The 20,654-nt window shown below is 39.0% G+C and overlaps 2 protein-coding genes across 9 annotated transcripts in view; one reads left to right on the top strand and one right to left on the bottom strand.

Moving 5' to 3' along the window:
• Positions 1–20,654, top strand: part of Ten-m (teneurin transmembrane protein Ten-m) — a 520,735-nt gene that overhangs the window by 94,009 nt on the left and 406,072 nt on the right. The window lies entirely within an intron of this gene.
• Positions 9,398–14,867, bottom strand: LOC139814496 (sialin-like). 2 transcript variants are annotated; one of them, XM_071780781.1, is made up of 7 exons: positions 14,581–14,867; positions 13,569–13,849; positions 12,795–13,077; positions 12,113–12,698; positions 11,441–11,573; positions 10,504–10,745; positions 9,398–10,102 (listed from the first exon to the last, which is right to left on the bottom strand). In XM_071780781.1, exons 2-7 carry the CDS (start codon positions 13,570–13,572, stop codon positions 9,911–9,913), a joined length of 1,440 nt encoding a protein of 479 aa, XP_071636882.1. In that variant the 5' UTR covers positions 13,573–13,849; positions 14,581–14,867; the 3' UTR covers positions 9,398–9,910. The 2 variants fall into 2 exon arrangements, with proteins under 2 accessions (XP_071636882.1, XP_071636883.1); XM_071780782.1 differs by lacking the exon at positions 14,581–14,867 and having other exon boundaries at positions 13,569–14,306.

Here is a 20,654-nt window from a genome sequence, read left to right as displayed (position 1 = left end):
CGCTGACCATTAACTTGATTTTTAAATTTAGCGTAAGTGATAGTCTTCACTGCATCCGATGCAATACGGTACAATGCGCTCGACGTTTGCTTACTAGATATTACGGTATGTAAAAAATAATAAATAGCTCAATTATACGTATAAAATCCAACTACTTTTACGTACTACGTACATATACAGATATATTGATATCTATACTCTCTCGAAAGAATATAATTCTTCAAGAAAAAAGAATAGATTAATACATTTTCTTTTTCTTAATAATTTATGAACAATACGTGTGTCTCTTAAGCAGCAAGTATTTATTCACTGCGGAATTCTTTCTTCTTGTAAGATTAGCGCTGGAAAGTATAGTGTATATCTTTTCATTAGTTGATGTACTGAGAGTAACGAATAGTTTTCTACGTATTCTCATTTCTCATTTCGCTCTTATTTACGGCTTCTCCTTGAGACTTCCCTGGCTTTGTTTTTCCAACCTTGTCGCGTTAATTTCAAAAGTAGTTAATTAAAAGACGATTCTCTCAAGCTCGACCTACATAGACTGTTGTCGAATGGATAAGAACTTTGTATTCTCAACAATTGTAACTATGTTAGAAACAGAAAATGGCTGGAAAGCCGGAGTCAGAATCCGGAGTCTATGAAAAAAGACAATTTTACAAGTTTGACACGAAATATTTTCATCGTAATATTATAGTCTAATAAAAATCAAGCGATAAAAGATGAAAAAAAAATAGAAAGTGCTACATTTTCCCTGTGATATATTCATTCATATTTATCAACAGATATTTAGGCAATGTTAGAATTGATGTGAAGTGCTTGTTTAATTCTTTATAATCTGGTACAGAAATTGTTATATAACCATAAACATGTAAAACTTGCACTTATCTACATCAAAATTCATCAATTTTTTATTCATGCAGTTACTTGTCAAGCATGAATGATGATATCAAAATATGCTTTTAAACTTTTGGATAAACCATGCTATATATAAAAAATAAATTTTGTATATTACAAAATATATAATATATATACTAATTAAAATTGACTAATTATTAATAAACTAATATTTAAAAGTGCGTCACATATCATGCGTAAAATATCGTAAAATCTAAATATTATTCTGAATTATGAAAATTGTACGAGCCAAATATATTCTTACTATTTCTCAATTTATTCTTTCCAATCCACGTGCTATCCTCTGTCTGGCATTCGTTTGAACGAAACGAAAGGCATACCGCATCATATGCGTGTACTCATCACGGCAAAACGGTACAAATTTGCGGTCGAGGAATGTTTTTGACAAATCACAGTGAGGATATCTACTCGCGGATCCTTTTTGTCTGGACTTTCTACCCTCTCGAGCTCAACGCGAGCACAAAACTTAAACAATTGGAAACGGACGGTGGGGGGGGATGACAGATACATGTGTATAGTACAGCAAGATAAATCATATTTGTAATTGTTTGCGTATTTCGCATCCAAAAGATGAAACATCTCAAAACTATCGCGAACATAATATTATCGTACAATAAAACAAACTTGATTTTTTTAAATTATTTGTGTTAATAGCTTTAAGATAAGCTTAGTCTCAGATTATGATAGAATATTCTCATCTTTAAAATAAAATGGATTGTTCTTTACCGCATGCGAGTTATTTCCCGTGCGCATATATGCTTTACGTCAATCTGCATGCGAAATTCGCCGAAACAACAAGGGATCTAGGTTGTCAATGCGAGATCGTGTTTTATGAAATATGAAAATATTACATAGAAATCGGAAAGGAATAAATCAATAAAACGAATCTATTCTATTGGCAGATGAGATATTTTTGAATGAGAAGTAAAATTTTTTAAATTGTTTCTGCCATTGTTTATGAAAAGATTATAAATGGAAGCTATTTACTTTAATTTAAAAGATTACGCAAGCCAATAGATGCATTATATATCTGCTAATTTATTTAGCCTAATTAAAAAAATTACATTTATCGGTATAACCAGCCCTTAAAAATTTTACTATTTTCTCCGAAGGGATTGCTCCGTCAGGTGGCGCCGTTTGTGGAGAAGCTTTGTACTAACTTTCCACCCTTTCCCACCCCGAATATCCCGATAGAATATACAGCTTAAAGAAGATAACATTCTTTAATAATTTACATATTTAATTTCATATCATCTGATCCTTGATAATTAGAATCAACGTAAGTTACTTAAATCTTGGTAATATAGAATATTAGTACAACTTTTAATTATTCATTTTATATTGTTTTAATAAATATCATTTTGCGTTTATACATAATTATTCAATATATTAAATTGTTATATTCAAATATTAAAAGATTATGTTAACGTATTTTAATTACAAAAATATATACTTCAACCCGTTATATGTAATGGAAAAATTATGTCAATCCTGTCGTCACTTACTTATCCATCAACTGCAGGAGACATACATAGACGGCAGCGTCGGAGTTAGGAAAATATATCTGGTATATCTCTGTTATTATGCCGAGTCGTAGAATCGATTCCCGACATCGCTATACGCTAGAGTGCAATAACCAACGAGCGGGCTGTGCCTCCACCCCGTCCGCCCGTCGTAGATAATCGCCTCGTAATTCACATATCCAGGGTCATTATTATTCATACTTCGAGTGAGACCACGGTATGCAAAGGCAAATTGCCAGCCGGACCGGGCGTATACTCGCATACGTATGTAGGAGCTTAGCTTTTCATCGAGCATTATGTAACGATCCGACTATGTACAAAAGTGTGCCACGAGGAAAAGAGTGAGTTTACTTTGGAAGTTAATAACGCTTTAGTCAACTGAACGTGCAACATGAGACACGCTTTTCCATTAAAGGGGATAGAGCAAAGTCACGAGCGATGAGTTCATAAGCCGCGCTCCGAGATCGTATCGCGAGAATAACGTAAATAATTACAAGGCACGAGGCTTGTTTACCGTAAACTTCTCCTCCCTACGGGGAGGGCGGGAAGGGGAACGTGGGAAACTCGAATCCCCCGTTGTCGAGACGTTGAGCGATCGGCAAGATTTTTTTTCCCCGCGTTACCATTTGCGAAGTGAATTAGAAATTTTGCGAGAGCGCAAGCGGCGTGGCCGCTCTGCGAGCCACGCCAATTATATCGTCGGGCTTTTACAATGGTCTTTAAAACAGCATTACGTGTTTATCTTTAAAACATCTCGCGATAAAAGCGAATTGCGGGTTACGTGCGGGCGGCACGGGAATTGAACACTTTAACCGCGGCGCTACCCCGACGATTATAAAGGCAGTAAAAGAAAGATTAGCAACCATAGCCGTCATTTGTTCCTGTTCAAAGGCATAATTATCCTTCGTTTCGCCGGGTGATTCGCAAGCGGACATAAAATCTGCGTCCAATCTGCATTTTTTTTTACCATTGATATTTCTTCCAGTAATATATCCGAGAGAGGTACGGCCGTATCACGCCGAGAGGTTGGGGTTGTTCTTTATTGGCTGTGTTTTGTCTCTCGCACAGAACACGCAAAGCCGAGATACTCGCCGAAGTCGCGCCATCTTTTTACGGCACACCCCCGTACATCTTTCTGCGGTTGATGGTTGAAAAAAGAAGAAAGGGGGCCTCGACGATCACGCGAGGCCTGTAAACGGTTATCGCGTCCCTCGACCGGAAGTACATTCCCGATGGCTGGACTCAATGGCCTCTCTAATTATGCTCCGTACAATTCACATATCTTTCGGCGCCTCGAATCTCCTAGTTTGTCCGTTCTTCGTGGAATTAGGCGAACATATGCAAATTATTATTGATTGAGACGCGATTCGATGCAAAATTCTTTGCCTCGGCTTGTCGCTCGTTGTTCAGTCTGTTATTTTTCACGGGTTATTTCCGAGTATTCATGGCCCGGCGCGTTTGAACGTGAAAAAAAAAAGAGAGATCGATCGTGCCGCGTAGATTTGCGGAATTTCTCGGCCGCTAGTCGAGCCCGCCCCTTTCTCCGCGTGTCAAATGAAAATATGTCACTGCCAGTCGGTGGCAGTCGAAATCCGGACGCGGTGGCGTTCTCATCAGCATGCGAAAACTTTGTTATTTGTTTGAACACGTTAAATTATGCATGCGCAATATGCTGACGGCTTTCGACGGCGTTTCGGGGGAGGGAGACGGAGGAGGACGCGAGTTTGGGCGCGGAGAAGGGTACGATCCGTGGGGGTAGTCGAAAGGACGGATGAGAGGGTGTGATAGAGAGAAAGAGAGGGACTAACAGTGCCACACAAAGAAGAGAGTGTACGAGTCGAAAGGGTGCAGCTTTTCTCTCAAACGTAATTGAAACAACAATAAAGTATGAACGCACAACAATGAACGCACCTAATAACCTCGAGCTCTTTACCAGTTCTATAGCTCGGCTTGAAAACGAAGGAATTCTGCGTCGACTCTGCAATTCGAGGGGTGTGAAGATATGATTAAATTACGAGATACAGGCTATTCGCCCCGGTGTCCGCCAAATTTATGTCCTCGCGCGATTAACTATCTTACGACCCGACTGACCAGCTGACTTGGGTTACAATTAATGTGTTTCAACATGAATTTTATTCAATTATTTAATATTTTTTGCAAGTTTATGTAGAGAGTATTCGTTAGATACATAGATGTCGGTCTTTTTTTTAACTTGATAGAGATCTGTATTTTGGATTGAGAGACGTAGCGATGTTTCATGCGAAGATATAATTATGCATCAAACATAGGAGCTTTTTTCAGCTGTATATGACGTGCATGGTGCATGTATAATATCGCGTTTTAAAAGTCACAAAATTAATCTATGCATAAAGAGCACACGGATTCTTTGATGCTCAGAATTCATCGACGAAAAGATAATCCAGTAGCTAAAGCAGTACAAGAGTGAAAAGTAGCAATTGATCAAGTATTCGAATAACAAATTCGAGTGTAACATGCGTTACAGAAGATCTAATCGGAAACACGGGACGCATATTTGGATAGAAAAAAAATATATATACGTAAATTAGTAGAGATTAAAAAATCACTAAGGCAAAAGCGGAGAGAGCCTCTGTGCACGTGAACGCGGAAAATGTTAAATGTTAAATGGACTCAGACTGTCAAGAGAATGTACGTATACAATGTATGCATGCACACGTGTATAGCCATGTATGAGTTAATGCGCCGTGGCGTGTGCAATGCATTTTTTTATCCGTCGACAAACGAACGGACGAACGTGACGTGGTCGCGCTAATCAAAATCCGATGCGGCGGCAACGACCGCCGATTAAGCGGTCTCTTCTGAAGCTCCCCGTCACGAATCCGCGAAGCTGCAGCGCGGTTTGACATAGGTCCGCGCGCTGGCCCTATGCCCTATGTGTATATTTCGAATATACATATTTATACGCAGAGTTTGCGCTCACGCGGTCCACTTTCCGTGTCCACGTCGATCGTCCCGGAGCGACACGGTCACCGGTCCTCCCTTTCCCCTCCCCCCTTCAGCCCGGCCAGTTACCGGTCCGTTTAAAATATGAAACGCGGTGACAGCTAAAATCTGCAGGAAGTTCGTACAATGCAGTCGGACTGCGGGCTACGGCGCGAGACAGGAAGCCGGTCAATTGGAAACGGGGTGACCGAGTTACGAGCTCCCGAACTATACCACACCGCGCTGCGCGTCCGCGTTATCCCTCCGCATCCCTTGGCAACCTGGCGTATCGAGTTTCTTAGCGAAATCACTGCCCTCTTTTCTTTCCCTTCGCGTTATACTGCTAGATCTCAGCCGCAATGCGCCGTAAGGAAAAAGAGTCCTGATTCTCTGCGGGAACCGTGGCTGGTGACTGCCTTGCAACAACCACCGGTGGGTGACCCAGCTCACGTTCACAAACGTGCAACCGTTTCTTCGCTAATGTCGCTTCCTGTTCACGTAAAAGAATTTCGATATACCGAACGTAACCGTAAGGCGGACCGAGATCCGAGCGTCACAATGAAGTCTTTCGGTCGACACGTTTGTGAGGCGGATTGCGAAAATAGTTTGCTCGTATGTCGCGATAATGCCGCTTGTCGTCCAAGTTCAATGGCTTATTTAGAGTACGTTTCTTTTCGCGTAAAATATATATTCTTGTTGTTGCTTTAATCGGTATTTTGAATCTGAAGTCAAGTTTCGCGTGAATAATCATTTCGTCTTTCATCAGCCAAGTAATCTCTATAGTTCTGTAATCAAACAGTGACTATTGAATTGTCTATGTTCGTCTCAAAATATAAGCTTTCATTCTGTATATCTCTGATATACTCGAAGACAAAATTCAAATTACGATTATACAGTTCACGCTGTCTCACAATTAAAAACTAGAAAAGCTGAAACTCGACTATATTTTTAGCTTATTTAATTTTATCGTTGTATTAATTTTATCTTATACATGCACATATTTTTATGTAATATTAAAAATTTTTATTCGCACATACGTAACTAAATAAAACGATTAGATATTAATTATCCAATTATAATCCAAGAGAATAATCAAAGTACAATAATAATAGCTATCACATAACTTCATTAAACTTTTTAAGCAAGCACAGACAATTGCAAGCGCTGATGCTAAACGGATTTTGGCTCTATATCGTCCAAGGTCTCAAAAAATATTTGAACATGTTGATAATTGCTTGTTGATATTATAAGGTAAAAGCTTGACGCAATATAATGGCGTAACGTCGATATCGGGATGAAAAGGATTAAAACGCGGCGCCATGTGAAATACGTTTACTATCTTGTTACAACGTCAATCAAAACGCACGGCAATAAATCATCAGCGTACCATATCCCTCGGATCAAGCACCGAAAACTTTATACCACGTTGATAGCGCGTATACATATAACGAATATAGGCGTTACGATATTATCTTCCAGTAAATATAATAAATTTTCGTAACGCCGGCAGGTATTTTATATACGAAATATATTTATCGCGCGGCGAGATGTTCGAAATTAAATCGTTCGAGCCATCAGAGGATGGCGCACAATAAAGGAACAGCACACGGTCGACCATCGCCACGAGGATTCGGTAAAATTGAACGGATATCGTTTGAATTGAGTGTACTCGGTCCTATCCGCCCCTTAAATTCACCATCCTTTCGTGGTCGTCGTCGTCGTCGTCGTCGTAGTCGTAGTCGTCGCCACCGTCGTCGTCGTCGTTTCTGACTTCCGTCTGGCGTACGTCGCGCGAGCTCTTATTAAAGGTGGCGATTTATCGCTAGTAATAACGGTGCGGTCTGGTGCTGCTTGGCGGCGAATGTCTCTTTGCCAAGGTTCTCCGGGAAGAGCAAAAGCGAGCTCGTGGCGCGAAGAGGAAGAGGTCAGAGGGCAGAAACTGGAAAGTAAGGGTTTATTCGCGGCAACCCCGTCCGCGCGAGGGGTGGGTGATACTTCTCCCTCTCCCCACGACAGTGTGTTATCAAGCGTGCGTTAAGCATGTGTATGTGTGTTTGCGTGTGTGTGTGCGCGCGCGCGCGACGGGGTAGATTAACAATTCCTGACATTTTAGTGGCGCTCCGGATGCGTTAACGCCACTTCAAGTACCGGAGTGCTCGACTGTAACGAGCTCCAGGATTGATTAACCGCTTCTGTCGAGCGACCCGCAACTACGGACTACGTGCTTCTCTAAGCAAACGAGACGACGGCCCGACGAAAGATCCTCGGAACTTATAATTACCGCTTGATTAATCGCCATTTTGACAGATAACTCGGAAACGGAGGGAATTTTTCACTGACTCGTCGCCGTTGTGCTCGGATCGTCTACCGTATGCATCGATTAATCTTTCTAAAATATTGGACTATGTAAATTAGCTGCCGCGTCTGCCGACTTTTCGGACAACCAATTCCGGACGAATCGGTTTCGGTAGTTGCTAGTCACGTTAAAGGTCGGGAAAATAGGAAACATTCATCATAATATGAATATATGAATCGTACTTGGATCTTAACGATTTCAGAGCGTTTTGCACTAAACGCGAGGATATTCAGATTAATTCGGCTAACTTCTTCACACGTTGATCTATATATAATACCAAACTAAAATCCAGCTTGAAATAAAGTTTATAAGTACAGAAGATAGTCGACTTTTTCCGAAATTAGTCGACGCAGATACTTTGTTCAGACTACATACGATCAGATAATTATTGACGAATATTAATAGTAAGTTTCGAGCGGAATGGCATTAAGAAAGAAATCTGCATCGATCAACACAGTATTAGGCGTCTTAAACGGTGGCAGGTGTTTTCCCACGTCAGTAATGATCGAAACGATCGGTCGACCGGGTTTGGACCGCGCATAAACATCGATAGAGGGAACAGGTCACCTGCTCAAGGGGTTAAGAAGACGAATAAGCATTATTCATACCGTGAGCGCCTATCCTTAAGTTATTCATCTCATGAATTAGTAAACACGATGAAGAGAAGCTTTGGCTCTCGCGTATCGGCCCATCCCTTCAACAAAGTTTACCAGAATATTAAGTCCAAACGATTCTCTTGCCACTCATGCTTGCCTTATCGGAAGATACAACCAATTTTGTGATTAATAAATTCGAAAGAATTACTATATAAAAAAATGTTATGACAATTGTCTCGTAACAATGCGTTACATATTATTTTCTTGATGGGTATATTGAAACGTGATTTATAATTTTAAAGAAGAAGCTAGATTAAAATGTTGAAATTTAAAGATGATATTAGTCAGGAAAGGTAATTTCTAAATTTTTAAATTTTCTAATATGACTACCAATATATTTTCTAGATCGAAAATAAAATCTGATAGCGCCGAACGTGCGTATATAATACCCATCTCGTTCCCTTCGATTTCTCCTAATAAAATTTTTAAAGAATTCTCGAAGAAGCAGAAGGGTCTCAATATTCTCTCATTCGGAACCGCACAGGTCTCTATCGAGGTTGTCAGTAATATTTAAAGGAAGGAGGAAATGGTTTAGCGAGAGGAAAGCAGTTACCGCTTGCGTCCCATCACGGCATCGTCGAAGCGTGCGACTGTAGGCTGGAAATAGATTACAAACGTAATATTTCAACCGCCGTAAATATTCATCGCTGCTGGTGTTGGCACGGCCCTTTCGTGCTGTCATATTGTTTCCTTCTCGTCCGTCTCGCGCCGACTGGCAGTCTTGCGACGTAGCGATCTAATTGGGATAAGGAGAATTTTTGTACCAGGTGGCCCCTAATTGGTTACCCGTCATTAGGGTGGTCCCGCAATCCTAGTTATCTTAGTGTAAACCTTGACAAGTAGTGGCACTCCTGAGACTTTCGCGAACTTTGGCATGTCGTTGAGATCGTCAAGCAGGCGTACAAAATGATTCACATTTTCGCAATTTTCTTTAAGATCTCTTGTTCTTTTTCACGAATTAGGTGCTAAATAAATAGAAATAATCGTAAAAATAATATGAATGCGGTTATATTTTAAATTTCTTGCATATGTGCATATACATGTACCTATACAATCTATATTTTGTAAAATTATCGCCCGTATAAGGCAGCTAAAACTTTGATATTAATAATATGCTACAATGCATATTATCAACAAAATTTTTGCTTGAAATATATTTTGCAAGATATTGTCAACATATATAGATATATTGTATATAACATATAAAGTGATATAATTAAGTATTACATCCGCTATCTCGATAGATTCATAAAAAATGGTTCATAATAAGACATATCAAAATATAAAAAGAGAGTTGATTTAATATAAGGAATGTTTTATATAACAATCGCAAACGTCTTGATTTCATTTTATGCATGATAAATTATTTCATCGTACCTATAATTTAAATAACATTTATTGTCTATGCAATAGGCGTGATAGATTCTTGTAAGATTCTTGTAAAAAAAAATATGCTTCTTTTGATTTGTTAATAAGAACTATTTAAAGGTGGTCTCAATTTAAGTCTTCGTTTCTTGTTCTCGCTGCTCTTGTTGCGTTTGTCCTTCGTCGACGTCCCAATTTTCAACATCCGGTACCGGATAATTCCACGGTTGAATTTTGGCTGATCCGAAGGCCGCAAATACCAAGAAAGCGACAACCTGGGCGACGATGGTAATCCAAAATGCGATCCTCCAACGCGCTATAGTATGCTGTCAAAGAAGACATCGTTAAACATTAAGACACTGTGAAATGTTATTTTTAGTACTTTTTAAAACAAGCTTTAAAATTTAATATGTTACAAAATTACTTCGGACATTTTGACAAGCAAATAACATAATATTAAATTTCTCATTTTAAAGATCTTATGTCACAATAAAGTTCACTTCGCAGTTGATTACGCAATTAGGATTCAGTGTCTCTTAGAGCGAATATCGGCTTAACTTTCTTATCTCGGGTTAAAGTCGTTTCACCTTTCGTAAAACTTCAAGAAAGTAGAATCTCTGTGCACGACTTATTAAAAATTCAGGAAATTGGTAATTACGTCACGTGGCTCTTAACAGACATTTCTTTCTTTTTTTTTGTTTGATCATGCATTAAGTGTTCAACTCACTCCTTCCGCTACGAGAGCACCAACTATGGGTGGTAAAATGAAGGCAGAAATAGTGCCTGGAGTATTTGTAATGCCCATGAGGATTCCTGCGTAATTCGGAGCCAGATCGTTCTGATTACAAAGATGGCCAACGAATATAGCACCACAGACTACTATGCTTAGAGTTAGCAGCACGGTCGATGTCAAACGATCGCAACCAATGTACGCGATTATAACGAGGAAAATGCTAGGTGGTATAGTGCCTGGAAAGAAAAATATATTAAATATATATTATACAATAAATATATCAAAAATCTCTGTTATGTAACTGAACTTATTTAATTTAATACAAATTCAATATAAATAACAGACAAATTATTCAGATATATATTATAATCTATGTATATAATATTAGAAAGTATAACAATCAGTACGATGCATAATACAGTTGATTCATATCAATTATAATTTGATATAAATGTTACAGAAATATGTTACGTATTGCTATTAGAAATAATAACAGAAATTACAATGTCACGTGCATTATTCGAAATCTCGGCCGGCCATAATAAGGGTCACGCAGAAAATATTTGCAAACAATACTTCATCCATTTTTCATTAATATGTAAATTGTAGATATAATTTAAATTTAGTTCTTTAAGTTATGCTATTGCATTCGCTAATGTTATGGATTGCTGAAGTTAAAAAAAAAGAGAAAGAAATGCTACTTATTTTATTAATTAATTAAAAGAAAAAGTACCATAATATATAGTTATACGTACCATCACTAAAAATAATACAGTATTTTTATTATTTTCTTTATAAACACAAAAATCCTATTTTTTTTACGGAACTATTCTTAATCTGTTATAAATGTGATTTATATTTCTACATAACGACGAATATCTATATTCATAGAGCTATGCTATTATGTGTGAATTCCATCTCAAATACATACTTATAAAAACCGCAATTTTACGTGCAACCGTCTGCGACCAGAATCCCTTTTCCCGCCCCCAATCTAAAACCGTGCCGATTAGTGGATTAGTGAAGGCGTTCACGAAATACGGCGTGCAAACGATAACGGCATTCTGTAAAGTATTTCAGGAAAAATTTACACAAAAAGTTGAGATATATTTTACATAGCTACGCACGTTATACAGAACGTACAGAATAAAATAATATTACTATATATGAAAATGCAAAATATTATTTTATCCATAATATTATTCCGCTCGTAATATCTTTTGGATTTAACATATATATCATAACTTGAAATACGTAGTACGTAGTTACGTCTCTATGACACAATATATATATATATATATATATATATATGTAGGTCTAGAGGTATGTTCCGGGACTGTTTACGTTTTTTGAAATGTACAGTCCTGGAATATAACGCATATATATGTAATCAGATTCAAAAATTGTCCCGAAACGTGCCGTAGGACATGAATTTTTTCCAGGACAGTCCTGGAAACTGCCAAATGTCCTGGAATATACCGATGTAAAAAAATAAAAGTCCCGGAACATACTTCCGGACCTACATATATATATATATATATATATATATATATATATATACAAGAAGAAATTACACATGTTATTATCCCTATTTCGCACTCACCGATGTGATATTGTATCGCAATATCTTGTTCATGTAAAGCGGCAACTGGGTGAGCAAGAAATACCAACAGAAGTTGCCTAAGGTATTCGTGACGAGCAGAGCCAAAAATGGTACCGATGAAAATATACTTTTCCACGGGATCTTCATCTCTGAGGAACCGGGCGTACGATGACCGTACGAGCTCACGATGAACGATCTTTCCTGCTCCGTTATATACTTTTGCTCTTCCGGACAACCGGCGAAAAATATATAAAAAACGACGCACCAAATTAACGGTAACGTTCCGTGGATGTAAAAAATAGCCTCCCAGCCAACGTAATTTAATATCAATCCGGAGGTAAGAATAGATATCACGGTGCCGAGCGACGTTCCGGCGTATATGATGCCGACCCACGTGCTTTTCTCCTCGTACACGACCCATGTTCCCAGAAGAACGTTTACTATAGGAAGATTCGCCGCGCTCACGAGACCGGTCAAAAATCTCACGACGTATAGCACGTACAGCTCGCTCGCCGCGATCGGCACCAACATCGTTAAGATTCCATTTGCCAGCACGCATATTAACAATACGTACTTCGTGTTGAACCTGCACCGATAAATTTCATTACCACAATTTATAGAGATATATAATATATATGTATCCTGAGAATAAATGGAATTTATAAATGGAATAGTCACTTACCGATCCGCCAAATATCCCGATGGAAACATGCCGATGAGATATCCGGCAAAATATATACTAATGACCAAACCTTGCTGGCTTGCCGTCCAATCGAATGGACCGTCGATATCGGTGGCGGCATTCCCAGGAACATCAAATTCCGGACACTCATCCGACCAATCTGGTACACCCGGTTTTTTCTTCACCATACCAATAATAGCCGTCGCGATATTCACTTTCAGACCATAAATGATCATGTTCGCAATGCATAGCATTACAGCGAACAAGTATCGTACGCGTATCTCTAAAGTCAAGATTAAAAAAGACATGTAAAATAATATGTATTAAAGATTAAGTTTGTTTAACCTATGAGATGCAATTTAGTAAATTACAATTTACTATTACGATGAGTACGTGCCGAAATGTGAGAGAAAGTGAGAGAAAGTAAGAGAAAGAGAAGCAAGAGAAACAATGAATATGTATTATTTTTACACTTCATTCAATGCGCCAAATCGATAATACTAAAAATCTATTTTTACAAGTAAGTTTACAACTATAGTTTATACATTAAATCTCTTTTACACTAACGATATCAAGCATTCAAGGAGAATCATGACAAGGCAGTAAAATGTATCGTTTAAATGTAGAAAAATTACGTTACATTAGATATAAACGTCTATTATATATACATATAATATGCATAAATTTATGCCTTGCAAATTAGAAGATAATAAAATTGTTATCCTTGACTATTATTATATAAATGTTAATTTATGACAGGAAATATTCCCTTACCCATTGTTCTGAATATTCAATGTGACCTCGGTTAATGAATCGATGACATTGATGACCATCACGTTTCAAATCGTTGCGCCAGTGTCGCCGTTTTCGTCGTTTGTTTCCGTATCGATATAATCACCAATTCAGTCTCGCTGCTCGCTCGCGCGCACGTTCAACTGCTCGAGGACGACTATCGAATTATATCGCCGACGATGAGACGGCACCCATGCACGAGATACCCAAAATTCCTTCTCCACGAATATCTTTCTGGATTTGTGTCTCGGCGCTGAGCATTCCTATCGACGCGAGATTACGCGCCGCAGAGCGGAAAGCACACTGTCATTCACTTGTAAAGTCAATACGGTTCGAGGCTTCACTGCCTTACTCAATTCCGCTAATAAATATGTTATTCCCTTTGCCGAACGATAACGGTCGCGCGTATCAAGAGAGACGGCAGTGTCTCGCGTAACAGCGAGGCAGACGTATATCTATGTGTGAGCCGACTATTATATACAACGATAATGTTGCCACGTAGAACAAAACAATTTCGAAACGTTCGTGCTCTACAATGTATAAAAACAGATATTTTCGCAATTATTCCTTCCGTATGTTTTAAATAACGGATATACCAGGCAAGTTTAATTTATTTTCAATGTCGTATTTAAGCAATCCAGTCTCCGATTTCGATTCCAATTTTAACACTAGATGTTTACTAAATGAGATAACGTTCTTGCTCAAGTTTTTCATATCACGATGCAATTCTCTGTACGAGTTCACGATATTTTGAACTTTGAAAAGTAGATATTATACAAATCCGTGCTCTTTTTGTACTTAATACCTTATCAATTAAGGTATAAATTTCGATTTTTTGAAATTGATACTGTGAAATTGCAATTTATAGTATTTATTTGATGTCTGCACGATATTCTGAATTATTCTCCCTTCACCTTATATTTAAAACTTATATAAATAAAAAAAATTCTGTTTTTAATAAAAATGTATCGAAATCTGTCAATTTAATACTTACGTTAAAGTCTTTCTCTCCTTGTCTTTAAATTAAAAAAAGATCCATAAATATATCATGGGATAGTTTCAAAACACCTATATTCACTCCACGTGCATACTCGATAAGTTCTTAACACCAACAGAGAAAAGATGATAACAGATATATAAACGCGTCAGCAAATTATGTTTGAATGACGTATGCGGTCAGCGGAACTAGGTATATAATCCGATGTGTGAATGGCGTTACGAAAGACGGTACGACACGAGTTGCCCGGCGGTCACACGAGCACTAAACTAAACTATGGAAGCGGCTGCGTTTTAACTTTCAGTAATTTGCACATAAGTGGTGATTCCATAATGTGAAACAACACTGCCTTATATTTGCTGAGTCATTACATAGAATAACTTTGATTTTTTTTATATCTGTTATAGTATTCTATACATGTACAATTTGCAGTTAATGCAATTACACGATCATTAAAGAGATTCAGTAGATAAAGCTTGTTTTTTACTACTAAAGGCAGCAGCTGTGTGAATAATTATTGAAATAACACAGCGAAAAAAAAGTAATATAATCATTTGCACTTGATTTATTTAACTTTTTTATACTCAAGGTCGTACATTTCTTTTTAAAAACGATTCCTTGAAAGCGAAGGCACCACCAGTCGCAGTCGACGAGATCATTCTCTAAAACCGGTTTTCACGGCGGTATCTGCCGTTATTCATGCCGCGTTTCTCCGGCGATAATTAAAACCAAACGCGTCTGCATTGATTATACAAGCACAGACGACAGTTTCGTCTCCGTTAACGGCTCGACGCGGCGATGGCAAGGTCTTACTCGCGCGATATCCAATGTGAATGTCCCAACCATTATCTCGGTAGGCCGCCAACATCGAAACTCGAGTCTCTCCTCTCGCCGCGATACGCGGTGGCACACGATAGCATTCTTAACGGACATTCGTCGGCGAGACGCCGCTTAATGTTTATGGGCTGAAGATAATGGGGTCTCCCTGGTGAGCCCATGTCCAAACGGATGAGAAACGTTCCGGCAGCGTAGCCTAGGACTCCCCGCCGACCATAACCCGCAGTCTTGGATATCTGTGCATTCAACATATAGTAACGCCCCCCGAATTATATTCAGTACACGTGTCATCTTTTTCCGTCAACCAATTCGAGATAAGCTAGGTACATTACACACATAATAATATTGCCACGATATCATCTTCCTGCATATTATAACATGCATATGTGTAAAGATAAATATATATAAACGTGTTGATATAAATAATTTTATATTAATATTTATATTCACATAGCTCACTTTTCTATAGCAAAAATAAAATTTATGCGAAATCCACACTGAATATCCCCGCGGAAATATTGTATGCGTGCGATTTCCTGCCGCGAGTATATCAACAATGCATTTATTGTAAGTTAATGTGTATCATGTCTACATTTGTGAAAGATAGTCACTGCCAGGTGAACCGATGCTTATCATACAAAGCAAATAATCACATGTAATAAGATGTAAGAAAAAGGAAGGAGAGAGAAAGAGAGAGTATGTAGATATAGATTAAAGATATTAAATAATATTCATAAGCTGTGCATTATCGAGACATTAGTGCATGCATATCTAATTTATACATTAGAGTGTGACCATCGCAGATACATATAATAAATAATAGATTATTTATGTACTTAACATAGATAACAAACATTAGTAAATGTTACTGTTACCTACATACTTGATGATAAGATAATCTCGCGTACGATTCTCAACTAATAGATAAAAAATTAAACTGACCTATCTAATATTTTATATTTAAAGAGGATGGTTGCTCAAGTCAAAGTGATAAGAATTAGTTTATGAAGGATTTTCAAATTATGATATACAAATTTATGGAGGATATTCGTCTGGGAATCTGTCGTCTATGCTAACGTTGAAGACAATTGTCTGGCATGGTTGTCGAGTAATTAATTATTAAAGTTATACTCTTATCTCTCTCTTATACACGGGCGACATAGCAAAAATGTTACGACACCTGTAATGTAACTCTCGAAAGCATATTAAAAATGATAAGAATTTAATGAAAGGTGCAAATAATATTCATAAGCTGTGCATTATCGAGACATTAGTGCATGCATATCTAATTTATACATTAGGAGTGTGACCATCGCAGATACATATAATAAATAATAGATTATATTCTTTACATATTTAGGAAGAACTTTTACGAAGACTGAAATAATTTGTCTACATAGTTATTAAGAAATTGTAAAACAACATAATGCCACATTTCAACGTGGATAATAACGTATTTGGGTTTTAATTGTACAAACAACGATTTAAAACCTTAAGAAACAGCTAATTAAATGCATTCCATATATTTATTTGCTAAAACTCGTTTATTTCACGCGACGAAAACACACCTATAGGCTTTTCGCTGTCCCGTCGTCTGCCCCACAACGTGACGACAACCAACCTCCTCAAAAGTTTATTAATCTCAATAAAACTTGAGTTATAAACGGAGCAGTCAGTATTTAAATGCCGCGTAAGCATCTTCGTCTGCGATAATGTGTCTATGTAGGTCATTCTACGATATCGCAATAACTTGCGTAACGCGTTATCGCGAAACAAAGTCGAGACTTGCACATCAACAAGTATTTTACAATTTTTACCTTAAATATTGTACTTTTACATAATGTATCTTATTCAACATTGGAATTTTTTTAACATAATGCTATACCACGCCGTATGTCATGCTTTCTTTTCGGTGCAAACCGCATACGTTTTTGCATCGTTCGCCGCCCGATAGGTAGCGGCGAACACAGAGCGGTGGACAATAACGACGCCACCGCGACCATCACAATATTTTTACCAGACCCGCGGTCTCTTTCGTGCGGTAAGCATGTGACAGGCGTGACGAAACGTTCGTAGAAACGAGAAGCGCGCAGACGGAAGTGGTTGCCGCGGCAGTCTCGTGACGACGACGACACAACGACGACGATGACGACGGCGACGACGACAACGACGTCGACGAAGCTTGGAGACGCACGAGTTGCCATCATCCTCGCGCCTCTTCTGGGCTTATTCGGCCCAGCGCACACCTGCATTCGTACCGGGGTGAATGCTCGCGCGCATACCTGCTAGAGGAATATGGCAGGTTGAGATGGGAGAAGCGGGGAATCCACTCGAGAAAACGCAAAGCTTCGAGCACCGGTAAAAATGGATACGTCGCCGTCGCGTCCGGGAGAAGGAGACAGAGAAAAAGGAGAGATGTGAAAAGACGAAAAAAAAAGAAAAAAAAATCGGTAGGTGCTCGAAACGTAGAACGTTTGGATGCACGACGTTTTGCGCTGATTAAAGACGCAAAAGGACTTTCGGGCACGATGGGAACAATGGTGACGATCGCGGTGGTCGATTAGCACAGCAACGCCGGCGCTTGAAAACGGGATCGGACCGCAAAGGATCCAGGACACTCCAGTCGCTACTTCGCATTGTACCAGGCATTTCGGGCCTTGCTAGCTGACTTTGTCCACAGTGTAAACACAACCCTCAGACTGCCGCTCCTCGAGACAGACCTGTCAAAGACCGGTATTCCTCGCCGACCGAACACCAATTAACTGCCGGTTGCAGGTTGAAGCAGGTTGACCCATCGTGCTAACGAGCACGATGCCCTCTTTTAACGTTCTTTAATTTTCATCCACTGTTCGGACCACCTACTACGAAAAGACATCGAGCTGGTTCAACGAGGCAACACGTTGAATTTCAGTTGACTCGTCTGATTTATTACATTAAATTATTTAAAGGTTAAAGTGTAATTGAAATTTGTCTATCAATTTGCAAAAATAAATTGAAGAATGACACGTAGAATTAGACGAACATCCATCATTGTCAATCAAATATCGCAGGATGAAGAGACCAAGTTTTAACGCAGTTAATTCTCTTTTTCACTCTTTCTCTCTCTTTCTCTCTCTTTCTCCTGAGCAGATGCAAATATTATTTAATAAAATAAAAGAAACAATGCCAGTTTTCTAATAATTTCTTTATATATTCTTATATATATCTCCTCATTATGACACGATAAACAATGGGAAACAGCATTGAAGGAACTCAGGAAAGTCACAGTAGTTTTTAATGCATCAATTATTTCTCACACCAAGTGACGGCATTTTCAAAGAAATCATTTCGAAGCGAGCCGCCTATAAATATCCGAGAGTACGACTAATTTGCAAATAAGAGGAAACGATTTTCAAACAATGACACGGAGCGTGCGATCGGGGAAGCGAAGCGGGGGCCAGAAGGTAATGTATCATCTCTCGCGCGTCCTATCTTCCATGAAGTCTATACCGCCCGAAGCGTGCTGGAGCGCACGGCGCGCGCGTTTTCCGCGTTGCATTTAAATGAAACGGACAGGTCCCATCGCGCTCGAACGCACGAGGAGGAGCGAACCACCGCTGGAGCGCACGCGTGGCATGCATTGCTCCGCGAGAGAGAAAAAAAAGAAAGGAAATACACACAGGAGACGAAGAGGTGATATATGCGGACATTAGTTATACACGAGATGTATGAGGTTTTGCGGCGTCACTCTGCCACTGTCAGATTCCGGCGCGGTGCTCGTCCCGACATAATCGGGACGACCCATATTTCCCCGCCGCAATGCGTCAAGCTTTCCCCCCCGCGTGCGATTCCCCGTTTCGTACCTTCATTTTTCACTCCGCTCGTGATCTCTCCCGCGCCCAAATTCACCTTCCATGTCGTCGCGAGCGTCTACCGCTTCTCCATCCACCGCGCCCGCACTGCTCCGCGACGCCTCTCCATCTCTCCCTGCCTTCCCCCCACGGCACACGACCCGCCGGCGTCGCGACGATTGTACATCGCTTCCGGTGAAATTCTCCTCCTCAGTATAGAATACGGGAACGGGAGTCCCGATCGAGACGAATCGATTCGCGAAATGCCGCTGGCACGGCTGGAACGACAGTCAAAGCGTCGTAGTAAATATTGGCCGACTATTTTCTATCTATTTCCGATGCTACGAAGCGCTACCTACTTTGATAAGCGAGCCGATACGCGAAGCTGAAATTGACGGTCACGCAGTAAATTTTCTCTACAAGTGTGTGGAGAAACTGTCCAAATAAAAAGAAATGTCTTAAAATACGCTTGCTAAATCTTTAGTTTCGTATTTCGATTTTAGATATTAAAAAGAAACATTTGTCTGATTTATTTAAATTTTGAGAATATGATTCGAAATGTTATTTACCGGAGCGATATGTGATCCAATGGATATCATCGTGATTAAATAATATATCATCATGTTCTTGGCGGGACGTTGAATGTATGTAAAGGCTGCAAGTAGAGCTGCTCTGGAACTTTTCTCTGGTAAAAGAATATTAGATTATATTAAAAAGAGAAGAGAGAGAGAGAGAGAGAGGTGGGGGGCACACACAAGGGAGAGCTCTCCTGATGAAGATTCAATATCGATTTTTTTCTTGGAGAATGAAAAATGCAGCCGTTTCTCCGTAAAATATATGCACTTTATCTTATGCGCTGGGAAACGTATGCGTCATGACATTACGGAGACGCTATTGAACAACCGTAAAACGTTTGTTTGTTCGGCAAGTTTACACAGCTTTCATAGTCAGCGGCAGCAGTCGGTCGACCGACTGTCACTGAATAAAATGCTAACGATGATAGATGATCGAGCATCGTTTTCTTCCGCTTGATTTGTAGGGAAAAAAAGACGTCAGTAATTTGTATACAGTAGCCGAGTTATTGAGAAGTTGCACTTTTTCATGTTACATCTAAAATAGCCCGTAATTAAATGTGATTCATTATAGTTCTGACATTTAAATCCATTATGTCATAAAGAAATGTTATTATCCGTGTAACAAAGTATCTCTTATAATAGTATCTCTTATAAGTAAAGTATCTCTAATAAGTTGTATTATCGACGGTTATTTTCTCGTCACTTTCTTATCTTCTCTAACATCATAATTCAATATGTCATTAATAAGAGTGCAAAGTTCACATTAATCGAACATCTAATCCAACAAAATGTAACGTTAACATAGATGTAATAATTGATTTTACAAAAT

The sequence above is a fragment of the Temnothorax longispinosus genome, chromosome 6, assembly GCF_030848805.1.
Source record: "Temnothorax longispinosus isolate EJ_2023e chromosome 6, Tlon_JGU_v1, whole genome shotgun sequence".
Taxonomy (NCBI): Eukaryota; Metazoa; Arthropoda; class Insecta; order Hymenoptera; family Formicidae; genus Temnothorax; species Temnothorax longispinosus.
The sequence above is the reverse complement of the archived record's forward strand: the minus strand, read 5'-3'. Positions and strand labels throughout refer to the sequence as shown.